The sequence below is a fragment of the Cryptomeria japonica genome, chromosome 8, assembly GCF_030272615.1.
Source record: "Cryptomeria japonica chromosome 8, Sugi_1.0, whole genome shotgun sequence".
NCBI lineage: Eukaryota > Viridiplantae > Streptophyta > Pinopsida > Cupressales > Cupressaceae > Cryptomeria > Cryptomeria japonica.
The window spans coordinates 478,989,459-479,016,285 of record NC_081412.1 but is presented as its reverse complement, the minus strand read 5'-3'; the positions used below and the strand labels follow the sequence as shown (position 1 = coordinate 479,016,285).

General features: G+C 37.1%; 1 protein-coding gene across 2 annotated transcripts in view; it reads right to left on the bottom strand.

The window, feature by feature from the left end:
• LOC131043756 (uncharacterized) overlaps positions 1-26,547 on the bottom strand; it is a 176,589-nt gene extending 150,042 nt beyond the window's left edge. Inside the window, exons 1-3 of one of the 2 annotated variants that reach the window (XM_057976987.2) lie at positions 26,133-26,547; positions 6,435-6,862; positions 5,905-6,042 (exon numbers count right to left, since the gene is read on the bottom strand). In XM_057976987.2, coding sequence (XP_057832970.2) covers positions 5,905-6,042; positions 6,435-6,862; positions 26,133-26,298 — 732 coding nt within the window. In that variant the 5' untranslated portion in view covers positions 26,299-26,547. The remainder of the gene's footprint in view (positions 1-5,904; positions 6,043-6,434; positions 6,863-26,132) is intronic. The other variant, XM_057976985.2, reaches the window with a different exon arrangement.
• Between the last annotated feature and the right edge of the window lie 280 nt (positions 26,548-26,827).

Below are 26,827 nucleotides of genomic sequence, written 5' to 3'. Positions count from 1 at the left end.
ATATATACTTATACATATATGCATATACGTATACGTACATTCAAATCATTATTGAGTAATGTACGCATATATACACGTATATAAATATGGATGTAAGTATGCATATAACTTATATATACATACATACATACATACATATACATATATATACATATATATACATATATATAGATACATATATACATATAGATACATATATACATACATATATATACATATACATATATTTATATATACAGATATACGTATATATATTCATTGTGTTTTCTTTAACATTATTTGAATTATGCTATGGACTAAGTAGATCAAATCTTGCTTATTAATTAGGGGAGGTGGGGTGGAGACGTTACTCCCACTCTCACCACCACCTCTCAAGTCTACATTGTTAGCCACCGTCAATCAAGATGGAAGGCGTTATTTGCATGAGCGAGTTCTTGGTGGACTCCGCATCCTTATTTGTAAGGCATACACTTGGGCAAGGGATTCTTCTTCTCTCTCTCGATCATTATTTTTGGGCATTGTGACTTCTTTCTATAAGCGAAACATACTCGCTATCTCTACAACCTTTCTCTAGCATATATTTTCCCTAGAGGCATGCACCATTCATTTCTCGGCTCAAGTCTGAAGAAATTTATTGGAACTTTGAGGAATTTTTTTAAAGAGCAGCGGTCGTTTGTTTACTAGAGGGACCATTCTTGTCATTCACGTCGTAGATCAGGCATGTTATATTTCTCTAGTCTGAATTGAAAGAAAGTATCGATTTTTGCTATGGTTTGCTAATAAAGACATGAAAGTCGAATGTGTTTAAATATCGATTAGTGCATTGTTGACGATCATATCTTTTGTTATGAAAGAATGAGTGCAAAACAAAAACTTGTCTGCATACCTTGTTAATATTATGACAAAGAAGCAATTTCGTGGACTTTGTATTTAATAAAACTTCTTTATAGTGTTTTCATGTAACCACTCTGCGGATCATTCATGTTGCATCAATATCATACATCTTGTTCAATCATTGCTTGAGTATTATTATGTAACTTTGACCGAGTACTTTTTGTTCAATCCTAAATCAGATCGTGGGCCCAAGAGTGGGCTTATCATTATGTTGGAACTCATCAAAGAATACAAAATGTAGATGCCCAATCTGAATATAATTATGAATTGTTCTATAATTAATGTAACTTGATGGGAAACTTTTCTCAGCTCTTATGATGTGTTTTAGATAAATCTTTACTGATCCTGGGTCAATTGAGTCATACATACAACAGAGGTTGTACGTACAGTGTCATATACCCTTAAGGTCATCTAGCCTGTTAATATCAATTGTCAAGATATCAAGATCTTATTGATGTAATCACGGTGGGTCAAATTGTACCTATTATAGAGAAGCCTATAAGTGAAAAAGAATTCCAATGTGAACAAGTCGAGTAAGGGTGGTGAAGTCTAAGAACACTTGTGTGCACTTGCTTTGAAACCTTGGCCAAGGTGACGCTGCTTAAAGCATGTGACCGTGAGTTCACATGAACCAGATACACCTACTACTAAAATGGTCATACTAGTTAGGAGGTACCTATAGTGTCTGACCGACTTGTTATGTGTAGGTTCTAAAAACCAGGCTCAGATGGCAAGATGGCAACAAGGTCTAGTCCTTAGTTTTCTACCCTCGTGAAGGGTAGGGCCACTTCCGGTTGGAAGGTGTGTGGGAGATTGACAGGTCTATGGTTGAGTGGAAAGCCCTTGATGATGCTCTCCCTCTTCTAGACTATGCCAAGACTAGTTACAAAGTTATCAAAAGGAAGCTCATGAACTCAACTAGATGAGCGAACTTCATGTTTTCAATAGGATGAGCGAACTTCATGAACTCAATCACATGAGTGAACTTCATGAACTCAACAAGATGAGCAAACTTCAAGAATCAAGGTACATGAGCGAACTTCATGTTTGGAGGGAGATTAGTGAATTTCATGTTCAAGCACCTAAGAGCAAACCTCATGTTTGGAGGTATGAGAGCGAAATTTCCCTAAAAGCCTTGTTTGAGTGTGAGTTTGAGCAAAACCTAAAGATTGAATCAATAAAGAAACAAAGTGATTGAAGGCAAGTTCATTTCAGATCTACTTCATCTCCAAGCCCTCAAGAGGTTTACTTCATGTTTGAGCATAAGTCTGCGAACTTCACAAATTGAAGGACATGAGCAAACTTCACAAATCAGCATACATGAGTGACCTTCACAAATCAGCATACATGAGCGAACTTCAAGAATCAGCATACATGAGCGTACTTCACAAATCAGGGTACATGAGCGAACTTCATGATTTGAAGCACATGAGCGAACTTCACAACTTGAGGTAGATGAGCGAACTTCAAGAATCAAGGTACATGAACAAACTTCATGTTTGAGAGGAGTGGAGCGAACTTCATAAATGAGAGTGAATGTCCTTCATTTGCCCAAGAGATGATATAAGAGTATTTACCTTCTAGCATACAAGAGCGAACTTCATGAATGGACAGAGGGGAGCGAACTTCATGTTCTGAGCTTCAAGAGCGAACTTAAAGTGTAAAAGTTATGAAGTGAACTCTACTCCATGTGTTCCTAATTGAAGGCGAATTTGCAAGATTGATTACAAGACCGCTACCTTGAACTGATTTGATGTTTGGAAAAAGTCATTTTGAGCTGAGAAGATGAAAGGTGAAAGTTCAAAAATCACTTCATGTGAAGCAAGTTTAAGGGGAACTCCATGAGTAGGGGTTTGAAAGTGAAATTCATGTGCTCCACTCTCAGAGCGAAATTCCTATAGAGGCCTCTCCTAAAGGCAGTTCATCATGTTTGCATCAATAAATGGTGGAAAAAATCAATGTGAGAACACATAGAATGAAGAGAAATAGTTAAAAACAAGTTCAAAGATCACTTCATGAGCAGCAAGGTGAGAGAGAACTTCATGTGCGAACTTCAGGTGTCCCTTCCTTAGAGTGACCTCAACTTCAAATGCTCCTTCATGAAGGCGAATTCTCTCTACTGCTCTTAGTACACCTGCAAAACACATGAAATCACATAATTATATCAAACTAAAAGGTTATCTAAGGTATATATCATGTATGTTTGATGCTCATTTGTTTGTTTTGCAGGAGATAAAGAAAGAAATAAAGGGGATCACATTGGAGGAGGATTGAAACAAGTCTCTCAAGGATCAAATTTCAACATCGAGATTAAGATACAAGGAAGATATCCTCAAGGGAACTTCATAAGACAAGCACAAGAAGGTGATTACACAAGAAGCATTCACTTACACAAAGACATGATCCACAACACCAACAACATGAAAGGAATCATAGAGAAGGAATTCCAAACCAGAGAAGCAATTGTGCCATCAAGAATTTGTTCCAAGGCAACATCAAATACTTCAAAACTAAGAGGAAGACAAGATCTATACCTTGCACCTCCATGATTGAAGCCCTCAAGAGAATAGTTCCAGAAGAGTTAATCAAAGTTAGAAGATTATCATCATCATCACTAAAGCTGGATAACGTTGAGTATCAAGAAATATTCCTTCATAATGATCTATCAAGCCTACAAGTACAAGTTAAAAGGTGGATTTCTAGTCAACATCCCAATCATCACTCACTAAATCAAGGAGTTCCACATCAACATGTCTAGATGCAATGTACCTGACTCACCCATGATGGCACAAACTTCGAGGCACCTACCCTTATTATCTATTGGTTATGCCAAAATGTTGTAATTATTTCATTGGCTAGAATTGCATTTGTTGTAACAAACCCTAATTATGGTTTTCATTGTAAAGTCTCGGCCATTGATCTCAAATGGATCTGAGTCGTTGAATTGTATTAAGAGCACTATAAAAGGCTCAAGCTCTTCATTTGTAAAGGTTAATAGATAGTTTTCAAAGAATAGTTAGTAAATAGTGAGTAGTGAATAGTTAGTAGCAGAGAAATAGAGAAGAATAGAATAAATAGATTAGAATAGAAGTTAGATTAGGAGAAGGCAAAGGTTGTTGTCAAACCTTGTTGTAAAGGACAATTGATTTCATTGAAGTTATGGTGAATTTGATTTGTTGCTTCAACAACTTGCATGATCTTTACTTCTCAATTTGCTTTCTTGTTATTAGATTGAATGGAGGGATTTGTTGAATGTATTTGTGTGGAATCCGTTTAGTCCACACCACTAGCCTCTTGTTAATTGTAAGTGTGTCTTGCGTGGTCAACTGGAATGATATGAGCTTAACTTCAAATTGTTATGCGTCCATTGTTTATGCATTAACTTGAATGGTGAGCAATGTTTGATGGTAATGATTTGAACATCTTTGAAATGTCCTTAGAAGATTGCACTGAGCTTGTGTCAAATGTTCCGTTTGATGGTGAGACCTCGCCCAGTAGGATTCCATTTGATCATTCACCTATTTTCTTACATTCTAGGCTTTAGAATAGAACTCCTCAAACCTTTATCTTTTGCCCTTTTTTCAACTCAAGCTAGCCTAGGACAAAAAGCATCATCATATTGCAACATCAGATGATCAAGTTCCAGTGATTCAAGTATTCGACAATTCAACGTAAGTCCCCTTGTGATACCAGCAATCACATCAACCAACTATGCTTATCCACACGTCAAGCCTTGACAATTATGAACCTTGGAGTTGCGTCAAGTGATCCTTAAGCCAATCTTCAGCATTTGAGAAGCTTTATTCAAGAGAGGATAAGATACTTTTGGGTATTTTATTTTGTGTTTGCATGTGTATAAAAAACACATCAACAAGTTGGCTTGAATTCTAATAAATTCCTTACAAACCATCTAGCATGTTCTATTAAATTGGAGGCCACAATTTGAAAGATTCACCATTAAGGTTTTCCATAGCAGTTTATCAGAACTATCGGATAAAACATTGAATTGATAACCAGGTTAAACATTCCCATATGAAGCACTAGTTTTTATGGTGGTGATGAATGGGGACAAAATGTAAATGCTTGTGAACAATTACAAACTCAAAAAGATAAACATAACCGTTAAAATAGGTACTCCCAACTGCTATAGCTAAAATAGTTAAAATGTCATGACTCATGAAGCATCAGGTTAGTGAATGCCACTAAAAAATCAAAGATAAAATATCTAAATTAAATCAAAAACTATCTTATCTAATCATTACTTATGATCACAGCCCAGTGAAAGTATACATTGACACTTATGTAATCAAATACACTTGAGTGTCAATAAGCAGCTGTTTCAATTTACAATTATTGTTGTCCATAAAGAGCCACAAATACAGGAGATGCTCTTGAATTTTGTTCATTAGGATCAATGTGGACTAGATGCTATTTGGGAGAGTGCATCAAAGAGAGTCGTCACATGACAGTGTCAAATCCTATCCAACAATCACCAGCTAACAAGTACTTCCATCATTCATCACAATTTAAATTCCATTATCTATTTGTACTCAGAAGATGTGCATTTATTACTTCTCGTGTTTGAAATATTGACAATTTTATATTGATCACTTGTAGAAATTCAAAATTAGAATATGTCCAAGTTCTTGAACAAGTTCTCTCCTTAAACTTGATGACCAAAACAAACCCTCCAATGTTTGCTTTTCTTCTTTAAAATGTTTTCTTCAACTTAATGTTCTAAGAATATTGATATTCAAGATGACAGCAGATAGATGAATTTTATATATGCATTTTCAAAACAAATTTAAGAAAACTTAAAATTTTGCTTCATTTTTTTCTTTACTGTATGAAAGTTTATGTGCATCCAAGGCCTTTTCCTACTTGAAATGTAGCATCCAAAAATTTTCAAATCATAGACACATCTTTTCCTGCCTTTGCTGATATGAAAAAGAATTAATTTCAAACTATAAGAAGCAATTGAATAGACGGGGAATGAAATTAAAAGTTTACCAAATTCTCAATTCTTCTCAGCTTTAATCTCTTCCGAACCTTCTCTGGTGGATGTTGCTTGCAAAACTCAAGAATTTTAGGACGAAGTCTATTGATGGCATGGGGTCTTCTTGCAAGTTCCAACAGCCCCTTAGGAGGCTGCCACAGAAATACCAACATATGGATAGATTGCTGATTAGTTTTTTCGTAAAGGAGAAGCCAATATCTGCAAGACCTGAAAATAACTTAAGAAGAACAAAAGACCCAGGCTACTAACAATTCTTTTCTGGTGAAAAATAAAAAGTCAAGTGTAGATTAGAGAAAGCAAATATCTGTACAAGTCTTCAACAAACCAAGCATTCATTTTTCATTCTTCATAGTTATATGATATTATGAACCATATCAAAATTCAAAATAGAGGACTTAATAAGAAAGAGCTTAAAACACAGGATTCAACTACCCATATTCTGACAATCTCCGTTGCATGTTATAACTAATGAAATTATGCAGCAAGCCAAGAACAGAAAACCATCAAGTGTATTATTACTTACAAGTATTGTCAATGTTCTGCTTTGCATATCAATTTTCTTGAAAAATTCATCCACCACAGGAATCAAAATTTCCGTAACAAGAGGAGTTCCATCAAAACCGCCATTTTTATGTTGATTTGATATTAATGTATATTTACAAGATGAAAATTTTCCTTCCAAAACATTTGCTTCCATCTGTTCACCAAGATCGTCTCTACATCTTGTAGGAGATTCAATGACCTTCAACCATGTAAGAGTGATATCAGCATGATTTGAAACTGATACCGGTCCAGGAACTTGGATTAATTCGGATACTTTTCCCTCTGCACCTCCCTTAATCTCAAATAGAACAGTCCAGCCAACAACATCAACTGCCCTATAGATTATGTCAGCAGCACTTAACAGCTTCCACTGAAATGCATGATTTTCTTCTCTGACTCCACAAGTAGCTACAAAAATTACAAGATAGTATTATGCTATACAGAAATACCATAAAAACATCACGACTCTACAAGAGCATCACTCTTCAGATTCATTACAAAAACACATATATTTACTAACAGTTAAGAACCCGTCACTAGATGATAAAATGCAAAGATCAAAATGATCTGAAAGTATAGATCACCATAGTCTACATAATCAATAATGGTACAGTATGACGAATGACATTTCCATATTCTAAAAATATCTTAAATCATGTGTTTGTGTATTGAAATGTTTCAAATACAAGGAAATATATGAGACCCAGATCCTCCTCCATTTAGATTATGAAAGGTGGAGACTTGCAAGTTAGCCTATCCACACATAATTCAAGTTGGATTTGGATCTAGAATTGCAAACTTAATGTATTCCAGCTGAGAAAGCTCATCAAATTTCAAATGGTTTGTAAATGACTTCAATGGACATGTTGCAGAATCCAACTAAGGTTTTGTTTGTGTCCCAAAATCAAGATATACCAAGTTTCCCATGAAAAGCAAGCAGAGCCTCATATTAATAGAGAAGTTTGCAGCACGTAGTAACCTCAAGAAGAAGCAGACTAAGCACCAATTTTTTCTCAGCATTTAGGAAAGCAGGTCAAGGGGAATGCAAGGGAACTACATACTAGCTTATAGAAGGACAAGCCGCAAACGAAGAAGATGAATTTCACTTCTTAATAGTTTGCTTTAAAAAACATCAATGACATTAAAAATCTAATCCTCGATACCAACCATCTCTGCCTGGGGTCAAATTGACTTGAAATCAGAGTTACAAGACTCTGCGAGTCTTGGCAAGACTCGCCAAGTCCCGAGGCGGGTCACCCTTGCCGAGGCTAGTGGCCTCTGGACTCGGACTTGGCCGAATCTGGCTAGACTCGGCAAACTCGCCAAGTCCCGAGGGCTAGACTCTGCCACCCAGGCAGCAAATAAAAAGTGAAAAAAAAAATGGCTTTGTTTTAAATGAAACAAAAGGTTAATATGTTTTGAGTCTCACCCTAAAAAGTCATTTTTGTTGTTTGCAAACACAAGGAAGAGAGAAAAAGAGGGTTTTGAGCAAAAAAATAGAGGCATTGAAGAGCAGACCAGTAGGTAGATTGAAGAGGAGATTGCAATTTTTTATTGTTTGTGCAAGTTTGTAGCTTGCATTCAAGCATTTAAAGGTGTTAAAGGAGGATTTGGAAGAAGTTTCTAGCAAATTTATAGAGGTAAGTAGCATTTTTTTGTTATTTTTTTATTTCCTTACTTTCATATTTCTATTTTTTGTACATTTGTTTTGTTTTTGTTTTATTTTATATTGATGGAAAAATATGAAAGTTGAAACCCTAGTTTTGTTTTTTCTTTCTATTATTTATTTTTGGATTTAACTTAATTAGAATAAGAGACATTATGCTGATTTTTTTCATTTATAATATATTGCAGCTTAATGTCTCAGCCTACCGGTAGTGGAAGTGGTGCCCAAGTTAGACAGGATAAGGCTTGGAAACATGGCATCCCCAGATCAAAAAAATGAGAAGTAACATGTATTTATTGCAAAACAGAATATAATGAGGGAGGTATTAACCAGGTGAAATATCACATTGCACAAATAGAATGCCATGATGCAAGCCCATGCAAAAAAAACACCCCTTGAGGCTATACATGAAGTGCAAGCTCAATTAGAGGAATTTAAAGAGAAAAAAGAATTAAAAAGGAAGCAAATGGAAGAAATGGCAGCCATTGGTGGAGAGGCTTCTTCAAATCCTCGACCTCCATTTCCTAGATCTAGAAGTAGTGGTCTGTGGTAGTGTGAGTGTGAGCATTGGGCCTTGAATTGCAAAGTTGAGCAATCACTGATATTGGCTCCTCTGAGCCTTAGACTTTTAGGCTCTAGATTTTATGTTGATATATGTTTTGCACTTTTGATGACATGGACTTCATATTCCATGAATTTTGTAGACATTTGACACTATTTGTATTTCTAATGTCTTATTTAGTTTAGCTTATTTCCTTCAGCTCAAGCCTAAAATTTGCATTCATACTTAGGTGATGAATGTAAACTTGTGTATGTGTTCAAAGTAGTTTCTATTTGATGATATTATTGTGTCTTTGAGGTTTATTTATTAAAAACTACATGAAACAAGTTTAAAATCGTTAAAAATCTTTGAATTTCTTGGGTTTTTCTATTTGTCGAGTCTTGGTTGAGTTTTTGCCGAGTCCTGGCGCCGAGTCTGAGTCCGAGTCAAAAAACAGCTTGCCGAGTCCGAGTCTTGTAACTATGCTTGAAATTATTGACCTAGGTGAATGTTGAAGCCTGAAGCTATAGATAATGTTTTAATCATATGAATTGGATCTCTAGTGTAGAAGAGGCCCTTAACACATGTATTGTTACTCAACCACTTCAGTTTGAGGCAATGAACTGTTTAGGCATGCAGAACAGAGATTATATAAAACCCATTGCAATATGCATAAGTAAATATCACAACATAGTTCACTAACACTATTAGAGATAGATGTTAAAATTCAAATTTTGCAAAGATAAGAACTAATCATGACATAAAAGTGTTGTTTACTCTTCTTTCTAATAGAACAAATACTTGAAATAATGAACAGATAGAGTAGTAAAATATATCTCTATTCACACATGAATTTCTTATGCAAGTAGAACAAAGATGATCAGCCAAGGATCAAACTCCTTCCCTAATTATACAAAGTTTATTTAAAGAGCTTGACAGTTGCCAAGCATAACACAATCATCTACCAACTAACTCTAACAACCAAAACGCCACCAAACGACTAATACATTGCCAATTACAACCATATTAACAAAACATAATAAAGGCATTCTATGCAAACTACACCACCCCCCTCCAAAGAGAAGTTATCATCTAGAAGACAAAGAAAACAAGTAACCATCAAGTAACATCAAGTAAGGTTTTCCAAATTTGTGATGGTGTTGTAGAGGAAGGAGAATCTTTGTATCAATGCTTCCAGTTGGCAGCAAGATACAACCTGATCATAATGTGATCGGTCCACTACTAGTGAAAGCTCCACGAAAGAAAGAGGCACAAAGATCTAGAGTGATTGTTTCAATTGGTAGTAGAAAGGAACACTAACGAAGGAAATTTTGATCATCAACAGATTGAAATACATGCAGGTCACTTGTATAACCAGCATATCCAGAATGCAAGCCAGTGTATGCAGAATGCATTCGCCAATGGCCATACACTTAAATGAACTAGGGTTGGGGACCCAACAAACAAGGAACGCAATCTAATTGCACACAATACCATAAAATTGCTTCACCCAATCGATCATTGAAGCCAGATGGTATTTTAGACAATGCATAGATATTCTCATCAATAAAACTTTGTTCAATATCCACATATTCCATGAATATACTTTCTCCAAATTTACCATCTTTTAGGACTGATTCCCTATCTTTGTCAATTATAAAGTTTGAGGGAAGACCCAATTGGAGAAGGATCTATGGTAGCCCACAATGGCCATACATTGAATTATTTGTATCTTAAGCATCATGCACATTAAACACTAAACCTCTAAAACTATACCGGACAAACTATACAATAGCAATATGAAGATAGAAATTGTCAAATCGTACAACTGAAGCTTGAGCATTTTGGATAGTAGAAGATAAGTAGGATTAGTGTTGTACAGCAAAATTGTTGAGGCTATTTCTGGTAGACCATACAATGACAGCAATAGACTAATAGAAAGGATCAACCCATACAACAGATGGTATGGTAGACCCCAACAAAAATAGTTATGTTTATGTCATTCAAAGGATGCTACAAGATGTGAAATGAAGGATCATAATATTCAAGTTCTTTACATCATACAATGGGACCTAGAACAAACTGTCATACAATATGATTTAATTGTTTGGGAGACCATATGCAAGCACATAGGGGGGCTTCAATAATATTAAATTTGATTCGTTTCGTCCTTGGCAACTACACAACAGTAGAATTCTAAAATTAAGTTGCATTCCTTTTGTCATGGCTTGTTGTACATTGAAAACTTTTATATATGACTATATAGAAATACATAAGGATACTTGAGGAATATTAAATGCAAATTGGTTTGGCATTGGTAGATGTATGATAAGGTTTATAAATTGTGCAACTTCCTTGTGGGGCTATACAATAGCAAAAAGGAGATTTTTATTATTTAATTTAACTTGCTCCTTCAGTTATGGTTGTATTGTGGGAATTTGAGGAACTCCATTACTAATTTGAATTTGTTTTTCTAATGAATATCACATGGTGGTAAATGGATGAAATTTATAATTTATTTTTTTAATTTTCCTTTTCCACATGTTTAAAAAGGCTTGAACTTTCCTTTATTATTTTTGAATGTTTAAAACGACAATATTTTTCCCTTATTTGTAATTTTCCTATGAAGTCTCCTCTAATCTAGCTTTGATGTCATACCATAATATACAACACGAATAGGGTCCTTTGTAACATTCGTTAGGAGAACAAGTATTTGTAGGCTCCAAATCAAATATTTTTTTTAATATTACTAATTTAAGGCATACCTTCATTAATTTTAGGATCTTCAATGAAGTCAGATGCCTCTACTAGATTATCTTAGTTAACCATATTCAAAACTTTTAGCCTTCGCAAACCTTGTACTTCAATGGGCACACATGAACTATCCAATTTTTTCAAAATTATTCTTCATTGATCTCCATAATGCTGATGCAAGAAATTGTACTGCTACTCTTTCGATCAACACAGAATAGAATGTTGATTATCCTATCCTCTCTTGAATAAGGAAATCCCTAATGTTGTTCTGAATGATCAAAGGAGGCAACCTCAAGGTTCCAACTGTCAGGTTTTGACTGCTTAGGATAACTCAGTGGTAATGTGTTTTGCTGGTAGACACGAGGGTACTTATCGATACAACAAGCTGGCCTACATCTGACAATGCTTTGAATCTCAAGCTGGGAAAATAAATAACAAAAGGGATAGGGTTTAGAGGGCCTAAGGACAATGGTGGTAATGATTGATGCTGCAAGTAGACGGATTTCCAACAAACTAATCCCTTCTTAGCCAAAGATATACTCACAACTCCACAGGGATAGTGCAAGCTCCAAGGGAATGAAAGATTTTTCAGACTGGAGGTACTCATTCAGGCACCCAATTCTAGCGCAGCCTAAGACATATACCTACAGTTGAACTAAGCACAATAAAAGGGTTCAAACTAGCCATACATGGGGCCTACAATCAGCAAGCCTCCGATGGTATGAACCTGAAATCAAATCGAATACCTCACACTTCACCATTAAAATCATTGAACTCTAACCAAAGAAACGAGACTCAGACTCGGTGCGGACTCGGCAAGGCTGACCCGACTCGGGACTCGGCAGAAAATCGACAGGACTCAGCAGAACTCGGCAAAAAAACCAATTTCTAGTGGTTATTGCCTATAGCGAGTCTCGAGTCAGCCTTGCCGAGTCCGAGCCACCCAGGACTCGTCGAGTTTTGGAGAGTCATAGCGAGTCACAAAACTATGACTCTAACTAATCAAATGAAGAGAAACCATGCAAACAAAAGGAAACCAAAATGACAAACACCATATTTCAATGTTTATTTATTTGTTTCAACTGCCATTACAACAATTTCTACTCAGTAGTCCTATTCTACTTCTACTCCTAATCTGCTAGCTGCTAAGATCTAAAATCTAACTATCTAACCTCTAGAATCTAACCCTTTACAAAAGAGAGGCACTGGCCTTTTATAGATTTTACGGTTTTGAATCATTGGCCAGGATTGATTTCGTCCAACGGCTGCAATCTACCTTCTAGAAGCCTAGCAGCTTTAGCCCATGCCTAGTAACTTCTATAACTTCCCAACTGCCACTTTCAACCACTTTCTTAACTACCTACAACTGTTTTACATCAATTTTGTAGATCAGGTAGCTGAGAAATAATTAACCTATGTCCCCTTTTTTTTAAATGCATTAATGGGGGCCCACATGTAATCATCTTACAATAAAGCAATTTTGTTTTGCAAACCAACTGATTTTCTGAAATCTCTTACTGTATAATTTTTTATTCCACATACTCCTGTAGCATTCTGTGTAAGCACCTTTTGTCTTCAATTTTGTGCCCTGGTCATCAACTTGCCCTCTGTGGTAGCAGTGGTCTCGCCTTCCCGATCTTTGGGACACGTTCTTCATTGACACTACAAACTGCTGAGGTGTTCAGTGTACTAGCGCAGTGTTCATGATACTTCGAATGGTAGAGCTTAAGCATCTCTGCATAGCTTCCTTTGAGCTCCTCATCCTGCATGAACAAATAGGTCAAAGATCAATTATCATTTTGTTGTTATTCCACTATTGTCACTTAGCACCGATCTTACTTAATTGGTTTGGATACCTTCATTAGGTGCCACCAAACCAAAAAACTTCATCATGATATTACATCAGTTCCCCTTTTAACGTGATTTGATAGTTCAAGCCTCTCTTAGGCGATAGGAATGCTTTTGGGAGCAACGCCTTATTCTCTTCACGTTAGCACACACCAAAGCTTGGAGTCTCACAGTTTTAACATTATTAAACTTGGCTCAAAACAAAATTCAATATATTTTTCGGCCTTTACAAAGGCGTTGTGAGGGAAAAATGTCCTCCCATTCGTTGGTGTATTCCTTGGTTATTTGGGTGTTCTCTCTTCTAGTGTTGACTCCTTATCGGTGCTTTTACCGGCAATGGCTAGACAATTTTAAAGATTTCGTGTGTTTTCAATCTACAATTTATAATACATTTTGACCCTTAAGCGCTACATGAGCATTCGCCTCGATGGCAAGGAAAACACGTTAAAAAGAAATGTCGAACCTAAGTTTGCCTTGACTTACATCGCTAAACATTTCGTGGGGCTTTGTTCGGTATTTTCATCGTATGTGGCAAGGGAAATAACAAGAAATGCCTAACACATAAGCCCGAGTTTTGATTTATTCTAGACCTTCGATTTATGAATGTGCTTGGGACATGCTTTCGGGATTTTTGTCGGTCATTTGAGGCGATAATAGAAAAAGTTATAAAAAAGGGCTCGATGCTTACTTACGATTACTTGTTTTAAATCCTTAAGTATTGTATGGCCACTCGTAGGTCTTTTATCGGTATTAGCCAGGCAAAAATAACGAAATACGTTATTCTTGATACCACCAAATTTCATTCTTTTCCTCATGCTTTGCTTTCTTTTTTGAGATTTTTTTGGCGATTAGAGGCAGAAGATGAGAAAAAAAAGAACTTCGATTATTCTCCCTTTCTTCCTCTTATCTCCACGATTTCATCTCTAAGCAGTTGGCGAGTATAAGGCGGGGTTTACTCTTAGCATTATCGTTGGCCTTTGAAGGCCCGATAATAAGGGGGTGACTTCATCATAATAGTGCCCGAGCTTTATTTGCCTTTGCCTCCTGAAGGGATTTTGACGGAGTTTGCAGAGAGTGATAAATTCATAAAGAGTTCGAACTTTTCTTTTCACCATATCGATATTGCCTTGCACATTTGACCTTGGGCATTTTATCGGTGCTTTGGAAGGCCAGCAAAACAGTTCAACTTCATCCTACGGGCTCCTCACTCTCTTACGAGCAAACTGGAGGCGCGGGGATCCCTATCCGAGACAGGGCGTGTGGTGCAACGCACAACAAATGGCAACTTGGCTAAGAAATGTTCCTAAACATTTCAATGATGACTATCTGGATCGAACACAAAATCTCTGGTTAACACCCCACAAACCAACTCAAATGACTAAAGACAGATTCAAAGTAAAAATGAGGTTACAAACTAACTCAAGTCACCGATCTTGAGAATCGAGTGTGTGCAATGAAGCTCATTATAGCTTAAAGAAAGTTGAGACATCATTGTTCAATCATGATGAGCTATGTAGGGCGACTCTAACTTCAAAAGCAACCTGGATACTACATCACTGCTAGCAAGCGTCTACAGCCCCGACGAGGTTGACACTTATAAGCTCACAGAGATTGCTCTATTTCCGGTAAATTTTCTTTTTGAATACCGGTAGAGGTGTATGCACTCCCAAAGCCAAGCATTTAAATATTTCTTAGCTTTTCATTTTCTTTCTTTTGATTTTTCTCTTTTTCCTTTTCATTTTCACTTTGGCTAGTAAGCACTGAAGCCTAAGTGGGATTAAGTGTTACAATAGTCGCTTAAGCAAAGCTTCAGATTTTTTACTTGCAATGACTTCCCTTTGACAAAACAACAGACCTCAACGATATTAAGTGTGTGATGTGCGATGATCACAATATTGGTGACAAGACACAGTTAGCAACTAAATTTTTAAAATGACTAAGCTTCATATCAAATGACTTGACTACGGGGGCAATCGTCAATTAGGTGCTCTACCAAAGTCGACATCCAAGAAATAAGCCAGAAAACATCCTAACTTCATACACCACAGCTAGGCAAAACACACATAGCCCTACAAAAACGACAAGGAAACAACCCCTTCGAAAGCAAACCTACACTTCAGTAACAAAGCAAACTACTCTAAAGCAGAAAACAAGAAATCTAAACTAAAAACGAAAAAGCAAACTACTCTAAAACAGAAAAGAAATCTAAACTATGTACGAGGAGAGACCGACTGTACAAAATGTGGATTCTATGCATGTGTCCCTGACCCAGGATGATTCCTCAATGTGTGCAGCAGTAACATGTTAACGGGCTCAGTCCTAAGTCTGGCTGATGTGTCTTTGTATTCTAAAAGAAAAAAATTCAGTGGGCCACTCTTGGGTTTAACCAGGACATCGAGCAATATTAACAATTGGGGCAATTCATTAGGTCCATGGTCAATCCATATACAAGCTGCTTTTCCAAAACATTCAAAATCAAACTGAAAATATTCAAAATTAACAGCAGAAAGGAAAGAAACAACCTGGTGTGTCTCGATGTTATGCAGTGTGTCGTGTGGCGGGAGATCTCCAGAAACTTCAAGGGGTCGCAGCTAGTGGTGTAGCATCCCGCTCGCGTCCGATGTGTGCAGATCAACATTAAATTCGACAGTGGTTAGCATCGGTTGAAAATCAATCCCGAAGTTGGACTCAACAAAGTGGAGTGCATCATCTGTCGGTGCATCTTCAAGTTGCATAAACCATGTAGCCTTATGCGTTTCTGTCAACATGTCCTCAAATAGCAGGGATTCTTCGATAGTCTGGTCTTCAAAAACATTCCCAACAGGTTCCCGTAAGGCATCTTCCATTGGTGGGGCTTCCTCAAACTATTCTTCAACACTTGGCTGATCTACAGGGTGCACTTGATCATTTTCTTCAGCTCTTTCTTCCTCAGGTGCAACATTTGCTGCCGTAGTCTGATTGACAAGTTCATCTTGATCAGCACTTGACAACTCCATCTTTTCATCCTCAAAAAGTGTGGTGCTGCTATGATTTTGCATTCTTTTGTCCTTGTTCGTAGCGAGGTATGTGATCCACACTTTATTTGTAATGCATTCCTCTAGTGATTCCGACAGTTCATACTGGGATTTGACTTGATTGACTACCTCTTTACACAATGAGTAGGTGAATTCTGAATGAGGGGTGCGATGAATTCTACACCACCAAGGTGACAACACACTCTCCAAGCATATTTCTTCATTGAGACCAAACTAGTTCTCAATCAGACCCTTAAATTTGCTAAACTCATCCGTGCTTGATGGAGGACAGGGAATATCCGACTGTATGAGCTCCTCTGGTTTAAAGATATCCTAGAAAAATATCCTTCCCTGTAGCACTAGCTCCACTCTTGACAAAAAAGTCAAACAGTTCAGCTCATCATGTTCTATTGTGTTCTGGATTCTGCAGTGCCCTACAAATGTAAACTCGGACAGCTGCCTGGGATATAGCTGAAAACACTGAATCTCTCATGAAGCCGGGAAACATTAGCCTAAGGACAATCTCCATGAAGTGGTTGCTCCCACATCTACTCAAAAAAAAAATTGTATTTTGCAGATTTTTCTACTTTTGGGGGATTTTCTGGTTTTCAGAGATCTAGCATATCTCAAATATAGAATTAAAAGGGCACACGGACTCAACTTGCTGCGAAATCCTAACAGCCCTCCTTCTAGCGCCAATTCTATTGATGCGGGAAATTGTATTGCTACTCTTGTGATCAACACAGAATAGATTACCAAGATAATCCCATTCTCTCTTGCATAAGGAAGTTTCTAGTGCTTCTAAGGACGATCACGAGAAAACTGCCTCAAGGTTTAAACTATCAGGTCTTGACTGCGGGATAACTCAGCGATTGACGTGTTTGTTGGTAACACTAAGGGGACTTATGCCTGTGGGTAGGATTGGCTTCGAGGGTTCTACAAGTCATTCCTAAGACTTCACAAGTGTTCTATTCATTGGATTTCCGTTAGACATGATGCTATTTTGGAGTGCCAACTTCAGATTTATAAAATAAATAGAAAAAGAGTAGGGGAAAGAGACTAAGCTACTTTAAATAAAACAGCATATTTGGGTAAATAGACAGGAATTTCAAACTACAGTGCTTTGTTTTGCTAGTTAAACACAACTAGACAGAACCGGTGCAATCTTCAAAGGATAACTTGATTTTCAAACAACAAGTTGTGACCTAATCACACATCACCCCATTCTAAATGGGGACCCCCTACCTTTTAGGCCCTCTCGATCTTTTGGTTTTCGTTTTGGGGGTCTTTGGTAGTTGTCTAGTCAATCTCTGTGAGTTTGCAAATGAGAGGGGTTGATTTGGTCAAGTCTGCTTTTCGTTTGAGCGAATTTGGTTGTCTAGGGCTCGTTTTGTCAGTTTTAGGGTTTCTGCCTTCAGTCCTAGATTTTAGGGGTTTCCTTTCGAGGTTTTCGAAAACTAAATGTTGCATTGGAGTCGAGAACCTCTAAGGATCCGACACATGAAATTTGAGCAAGTTTTGAGCAACTTTCTATTTTTAGAAAGTTCCTATTTTTTAGGGATTTCACTACCTCCCAGAATGTCTTTATTTTGCCGAATATCAAACTTACTATTTTTAGTAAGTTTCCATTTATAGTAAGTCACCCTGCGTCTTGTTTTACTCTAATGCTGACAGTTTGAAAAGATTTCTATTTTTGGAAAGTATATTTGTGGCAAGTCCTCGCAGGCAAACACTGAAGATTGAACATTCACGATCATTTCTAAATCCGGAAGAGTCAAAAAAGCAGACAAGTTGGATCAAAAAATGGCTGTATGGTAATCCACTCCAGAAGTGGAGGGCGTAAAATATCCTAAGTACGGAAAATCCACTTCAAAACCCCAAAATGGCATTTCAATCCGGAGAAGTTCATGGTTGGCTAAATCTGGAGAGTTGAAAAATGAAATTCCATGCCAAGATGAAATCCATGTCCAAATCTAGAGGAAGGCGCCAAATCCACCATGCCTTGGAAGAATTGAAAAATGTAAAATTCCATCACCAGTGGAGATTAGCGCCCAAGCAGGAGGTCTGGCGCTAAAACAAAGGGAGCATGGAAAAATATTGAAGTGGCGAAATTCCTTGCCTAGGTGATTTTAGCGCTCAAGGAAGAGAGTTGAGCTAAGGTAAAGTGCTCATGGAAAATGCCAAAATGTGAAATTCCATACCCAATGCAAAATTCGGCCCAAGGAAGTCATAGGGTGCCAAATAGGGGGTAGCATGGAAAGCGCAAAGAATGTTGAATTCCTCAACACTTGCGAAATTCCACTCGTGGAAAGATTAAGGCACTAAAAGGACCCTGGCATGGAAAATGTGGGAAAAGACAAAATCCTCCACCATCATGAATTAGCGCCCATAGATGGAGGAAGAGTGCCAAATTGACTTAGGCGTGGAAAAATTGAAATTTTAAAAAATCCTTGTCAAGGTGAAGAATTCCAAAATCAAATGATCATGGAAAGTCCAAATGTTGAAGAATTCCTCCACATAGTGAAATCCACGCCCAAGTCTAGGATGGAAATTTTCCAAGGTAAAGGGGAATTTGAAGGTGAGGAATGGAATGGAAAAGCAAGAAATCCCCTCGGTAAAAATTTTGAAAAATCTATTTTTAGACGCTAGCACAGGTGGTTAGAGGGTTTTTTGAGGCAAAGCCTTGGTCAGTTGAGGCTTGTATCTTCTCCAAAATTCAATTTGATCTAGTTTGGCTTTCGTTTGGCACCAACAGGACTCCATTTAACATACTTACTACTTATAGTAAGCTAGAGGGAGTATGAGAGGGACCCTTTCGATTTTTAGTAAGACAACTGGATGCAGTGGGATTTGCAGTGTTGACCTTCAGTATCAGATGGCATGGTGAAATAATGAATATTAAAGGAGTTATTAATGATTAAGTGGCCAAAAATGATATTTAATATTAAAAGGTTATATTATTAAGTTATAACTTAACTTAATAATTAAGGGTCAAGTCATCATCGAAAGGGGGCCATTATTACAATTAAATGTCCAATGTTAATGAAAAATTAAAAGGGTTTCCTAAGTTAAAATGTATCAGATGGCGTGATGGTCTTTTGATAACAGATTTGATATTATATCTATACTATTGTAGCCAAGAGTCTTGGCAAGCTCATGCTTAAGTATTGCATTTCAATAAAAGAGTTTAAGCTGGAAGTTTCATATCAGCACTTTGATCATTAGAGTGTTCTTAGTATGCATGCCAAATGTTTGTGAAAATGACAGATGACTGTAGATGCACAAATGTAGAGTTCATATATATGCATATGAAAAGACCAAAAGTAGTTGCATTTGCTTATAGTTCTTTGCTTGGACATTATGGTGTTAATTCGCAAGTACTTAAACATCATTTGAAACCATTTCAAGCAAGCAAAATCAGTCTGAAACAAATGACAGCAAATTAGAGGATTCTTGACAAGTGTTTGACGATATTCTTTGAGCCATAAATCAGCAAGTTAAGGGCAGGTTATAGCAAGGAATATTACAATTGACCTTAGAAAAATTCAAACAAATACAACGGCATTGAGCGTGTCTGCATGATACTTGAACACAGACAATGTGCATGGACTATTTGACGAGTTGCCTCAAAGAGACATCATCTCAAGGAATGCCACGGCAACAAGATATGCACAAAATAATTTGAGAGTTTTACAAACTCCAAAGGGAAATGCCAATGACAGGTATAGAACTGATTCCCACAATCTTTCCAAGCATCCTCTCAGCCGATGCCAATATCGAGCTTTGAAACGGCATCGAAGGTACAAACAACGGCATGTAAACCATTTGATGGAATGCTTCAAAAAGAAACAAGGCTTGAGGGATATACGCATAATGTCTTTATTGAAAAGGTTTCACTGAATGCAATGGTTGAGGGCCATGGGCAGATTTGCAAAATATGTTCGGAGTCTATTTGGATAGGAGGATGAAATACATGAAACCCACAATTTTATGACAAATTTTGAAACAGAAAATGGTGCCACTCGAAAAGTACTTTAGAATGCACATAGTGGATGTTTCAATTTCTCAATATTGTCAATGGGCTGCATTCCTTCAAATACTCATCGTTAACACCAAAAGGGTGGCCATTTCATGTTCATATCAAGTATGGGCGGTCCCATGTGTAAATGTGCTCGTGATAAAAGCTAATACTTAGTTGGTATTTAAGATTATCAAAACTTGCCAAAACTTTCAAGGTCGAATTTGTATTTCATGCTCTGATGTTGATGGGTATTGATGTTCAAATTCATGTCTTCGAGGTCAGACCTAGGGGCTCTTTGGATATGGATTTTTCTTTTGCATCCTTTTCCTCATGAAAGTGGAAACACAAGCAACCATCAAAATCAAATGTTGTTGTTAAAAGAACATGTATTGGTCAACAAATGACTCATAAATTTGTGTATGGATATCTATCAAAGGATGAAGAAAGAAGAAATCTTTTCAATTGAAAGATTGCAAAAGGAATGATAATTGGGTTCCATGGAAGGAAAGGTTGTTTAACAGATGCAATTGGAATACGTTTCCTTGAAGGTTAAAGTTGATGATGAATAAGTAACTTGTGGATCAAGAGAAGACAAAGTGCTCATCCTAGCAAAACAGATGACTCATTCTTTCTAAAAAGTTATACGTTTCATATTGCCTTTTTGTAAAAGTGACTTGTGTCACTTATTGTAACTAAAGTTAGAATCTTTTACTTCTTTTTGTGAAAGTTGGGTAAATCCTAACTTGACTTCTAAAGGTTAGTTATTACAAGTGATCACTTGGGTAGTTATTCTAAAAAGTTATCCTAAGTGGATTAGCCAAGTAGTTATCCTAAGTAGTTAGGCTAAGTGGTTACAAGGTAGTTGTTCTCTCAAAAGCCTATAAATACAAGGCTATTTCATTTGTAAGGGAGACTCTTATAAGAGGGAAAACTCTGGAGAATTTTCTAGAGAAACTATTGGAAGGCTTTTGTATTCACACTTAGCACTTAGGGTTTTTGAACTTGTATATTTTCAAAATGATGATAAAGAATGCATTTGATTTGTATGTCTTGAATGTTTCTCAATCATTATTATGCCGAGAGGCATCTACAATGACATCAAAATGTCCGTAAACAAAAATTCAAATTTAAAACAATTTGACATGCAAATGACAGGTAAATGCATGAAATATGTCATCTTTTGGTTTTTGTGGAGGTGTTATTTTATTACTCCAAATAAAATAGAACCCTCACCACTTGTCTCCAACTATATGAAACCATTGCATTCAAATGATAGTGGAAGAGTGCCATAATATTTAAAAGGGAACAATCAATAAAATCAAGTAGCAATCATTCCCTTCTATTATAAGATATCTCTCGGCATAATTTACCTATATTTTTTAAATATAGATACTAGTTATCAATTTCTCGTTGTTGGTTTTAATTAGGGTGAAGAGCGGATTCCAATTGCCTAAGGCAACATTGGAATCCGCCCTTTACGGCTGGGCCCTTTTCCTCACACACCACTCTCAAGGGCTGGGCCCTTTTCCCACATGCCATCCTCAAATAGGGCTGGGCCCCTTCTAACACGCCACCCTCAAATAGGGCCAGCCTCCTAAAAGGACACACTACACCCTTGGCGCCAAAATACCTTATTCAAAGGCCGACTTAATTAAGTATGAGATGGGTATAAATAAAGATGTAAAATGAAACATTAGATACTTGCAAAATACATATCATTTGTGAAATTCAGTCTGCTATTAGCTAATGCGAAATACATCAGAAAGGTGCGAATTATCTCCAGTCAACTGCGAACTTTGTAGCTCCTCCTTCATCATCATCTCTGCTGCTGAAAGTGTGATTTCCATTCAAGTAGAGGTGCTGGCCTTGCATATAATCTCAGAACTGTAGCAGACCTGTGTATATTGAAAGATCAGATCTGATTGTTGAAGTGCAGACCTGGACAGCAGACTACAGACCTATTGGAGACAACCTAAGAAGCAGCTTGTGTGCTGACCTATTTGCTAAGTGAACTTCTTCATCAAAGCCCTAAGAGATAAGTTGTAATCAGAAAATTTTGCTTAATTCATAATCAGATCCGAGGATCTTTCTGGCTGGGTTTTTCCTCCTAGGAGGTTTTCCCAGGGTACTTGTGTGTTGTGAGTTCATTTTGTTTATTTCTCTACTTATGCTTAATTCTGGAAATCCTAACAGCATTCAACATTAATCTAAAATTTAGATAGATTTCTATTTTCTGAACATTGTATTAATCTGAAAGTCGAAAACTTAACACTTGTATGTTAAATTGATAATCTCTTTGCCGCTTCAACGTGTGCTTTAGGTGCACTAGTCGCTGCCCTAGCCTATGCTCCTGCTCCTATCTTTGCTATTGTACTTGTGTAATCCATTGGTCTTCAGTTCAATGATATATGTTACACATGATGAAACACAATCATACCCTGGTATCTTGGTTTGAAAGTGATAAGGCAACTTGTTTCTTCGTATGTCGAAATATGTCTCCTTTCTTTCATCATTGTTGCACATCAACACATAATTTGTAAAATCCCTTTGTAATTTGTCATCCATTATGAAATCTCATTTATTATTCGTATGTCTATTGTTGGGGTTTCTGTTATCCTTTCTTTAGTTTTGTTTTCCTTCCTTTTTGTACTTTCAGGTAAAAAGTACACAAAAATCCTAAAAACACCCATCATACGAGGGAGTTGCCCCTCTCAAACGCAGAGGAAGATTGTGGTTTTTCTGCAATCTCTCCAACTGTTAGAACGGTTGTCACTTCTCTTCGGGCAATTAGGGTCAGTTTCACAGAAATAACCACAGTGACAAATCTGTTTACCAACAAGGAGTCACCATTAACTCATTCAATGTAAATTTACTCTTCTTTCTCATAGAACTAAGACTTGAAATAATGAACAGATAGATTAGTAAAATATATCTTTATTCACATGTGAAGTTCTTATATAAATAGACCAAAGATAATCAGCCGAGAATTAGTCTCTTTTCCCTAAGTATGCAAAGTTCATTTAGAGAGCTTGAAGGTTGCCAAGCAAAACACAACCATCTGCCAACTAACTCCAATAACTACTCGAAAGACGACAGACAATTAATTGATAGGCAGATGCAGCCATATTAACAAAACATAATAATTGAATTGTGCACTAACTACAAGTATTGCTTTTAAAGTCCTCTCTAGAAACACATTGTACCATCAAGGATATATCATATAACCTTGATGGGAAGCAGAATAGGGAACACTACAAATACATGGATAGAATGCAAGGGAAAGACATCATTTTACATCACAATGGCAGGAAAAGCATTTTCCAGCTAAAATTTCTTAAAGACATGCTCGTCCAAACATTAGAGGAGATAAAAAATATGTTCTCGGGATCAAAGGAAATGTTCCCTAATTCACAATGCTATCACAAGATAGTTAACAAAATCTGCATCGACCCCAGTAAATTTATGGATTAATAGGCCATTAAATCATATCAAGACTCAGCTTGGTATAAGGAAAGTAAATCGATAGCCAGCATCTTCGAGTGTCAATCTCTCATCCTTTACAACTACTATATATAATTTAAAGATCAAAGCAATAGCAACAATCTGAAAAGAGTAATGAGCATATTCAGGCAGTCCATACTTATATCAAATCCAGTGTCATCCACCTTTAGGAAAAACACGATAATCTGAAAGCAGAGCTCTGGGTTTTATGAAGACCCTCAGCAACAATAGAACTTGATCTTTCTTCTCCACTTTGTGTATATGATGATGCTTGCAGTCTATTTAAAACTCTGGATGCCAGTTCTTGTTCCCAATCTGGATTTTGTATATTTGAAATGTTGACACATATTCAGAGTCCAGTGTTATTCATTTTCAGTTTCTTAAATCACATATCAAGTTAGAGAGGAGATTTTTCTTTTTTCATTTTTTTGAAAAGGATGAAGAGTTTATATAACATAAAAAGAATGTTACAGACAAAACTGCAGTCATATGATTACAAAATCCGGGAAATCCTGTCTGCCCGAGTGCAAGTTATATGAGTCAGAAAAACATCAAGTGATAGACAATACATATATAATTCCTGAAACAGGTATAAAACCAATAACCCCAATTCAACTGGTACGATAGTTCCTTAGGAGAGCCAACAGTCAACATAAGTCATACAAAATGTGTACCCACACTTTAGGTTCATCTATGTTATTGTGTAGAGGCTGAGGAAGGACTGACATACGTATATTTATATAGAAACCAAACAAGCATAACCACATTGGAAGTTAGAAATGGATTAAGTCTTTGAATTATGTTTGTCCACACAGGAGTGAACCAGATTGCTCCTTGGGCTTGCTGTGGGCTGAATGATTGGTACTTTCCAGTCAGAGGCTTGATGTACCGAGGCCATGCCCATTGTACAATTTTGTGAAGGTCTGGCGTAGCCGTAAGAATCTTGGAAATTATTTTCTCAGCCAAGTGTTTTACACAGCCATACAAGAAAACTTTCTCCACATTTTGAGATATCAGGTGTTAAAGCTCAAGGTCTTTTTCTAGAAGAACGGAATTCTCAGACTATTGGAGATGAAATGTTGAATATTGGGCTTATAGAGATCATAGATTAACCAAAAACTCCACCATGAGAGGAGTCATAGATCCATGGTTGCCCAAGTTTGGGTTCAGCAGGTTGAGACTCTCAACCAGTTACGAGAGGACATTAGTAGGTGCAAAATTAGACTTGGTTGAAGCATTAGTAGATGGATTTGATTGAGTAAGGGTGAGATGCATTATGAGGATGATCAGAATCAGCTGATCCCTCCAATCTGATCCGGAGAATGAGAGTCTGTGGATGGAGAGCAGTAGAGGGTGCTGATTTGAGAAGGTGCTTTAATGAGGATCCAGGGCAAATGGCGGGGAGAGTCAAGAGAATGTAGGCATGTGGTCAGGAGGGGAGGAAGGCTTATAGTATGATTGGCAAATGGGAGTAGGTAAACTGCAGGTCAGCTACGAAGTATACACGGGTAGGATAACGATATGTATAAGTAGAAAATGCAGTAAAGTCCATATCCTGCAGAGGAAAATTCTTTGCACCCATCATATACCCTCCAGAGAAATAATGTAAATCTTTAGGAGTGAAAGTGTTTTTCAACATAGATTGTTAATCCTCCTTTTCATCCGAAAGAATGAGAGTGTTCTGCTGCACATTGAGCTTCATGTGCCCATCATTGAGGATTGTCAGCCGACTTCCTGACTTTTGAATTTCCTTTTTGTAAGCCTGAAGTGCTTGGAACAGTTATATATCTTTTATGGTATCAGTGCTAGGTTAGGAGCCCAAGCCCAGAACTGCGGCTTAAGGGAGTGTGTGGGAAAAAATTGAGCCGCAAACCCAGTAGGCTCAGCATTCTGATGGGAAGGTCCTCGGTTCAAGTCCCAGCTGAACCGTGGAAAATCACAAGTACTGTTTCAGGTTTCTCTCTAAGCCTTGCATATTCTTTCTAAATATTTAATAAACCAAGCAAGCCTCTACAGAATATATCTCTTAAATATCAATCCAATCATGAACCCAATAAATGTGAGTTATTTGAATCTCTAATCCACCCCGTGCCCACTATACTCTTATGGGAATAGTGACTCGTATTTCAAATTTACAGCGTGAGCACAGTTTTAAAGTCCCACACCATTTGGGTATGAATTCAGATAGCATGACCACAAAATTGTGTCCTACACCCATATGGGTATGAAGTAAAACCAGTTTGAAACCTCTACTAAAAAAATCAAGCAACGAGACAGTTAAATTTAACGTTAATATTCAAAAAAAAAATTGCAGGGAAGTGAATTTCACTTACCATGAGAAGCGCGTAGTTTATTAACAGAAGAATTAGAAACCGAGTTGCTATAGATGCTGAATAAAGTTCTAGAAGGCGAAAAATTATGAGACATGGGAAGCAAGAGATTGTGATAGCAATTGCGTGTGCAGTGACTGTTGAAGAGCAGGGGCTCAGCAGTCAACATTGTTTGAGGTGTTGAGTTTTCAATCTCGCCGCGTCTGCTAACAAAATATTGCCGTTTTACTGGGATTCTCAGTAGTCTGCAGTGCCATTTAATATTGTCCGAGTAGCAACGAAACGAGAGCACAATCGATAGTTCAAACTGAAAGCTTCAAACAAAATAGAAAATAAAACTTTTATCAGATATATAGAAGAAGAAGAAAGAATTTTAACGTCCACGAGGCTAAGAATAGCCTATGGGACAATCTGATCACACTGAATCGGTTTTTAAAGGTCTGATCTCTACTTATTCAGGCTGATGATGAGAGCACCCATCTTCTCCTCGCTGAATAAGTTATACCATGTGCTGGCAGTTAGGAAATTGGCAAACTTCTCCCGGCTGACTATAAGTGCTTCACACTCCAAAATAAAATGTTTTTCAGTTTCCACACTCCCGCTGACGCAAAACGGGCAAACTCTTTCTTCCCAAATCTCTTTTGGCCTTTTCCACCGCCCGGTCTTACACCAAAGTTGGTGAGAGTTGGTTCTAAGCT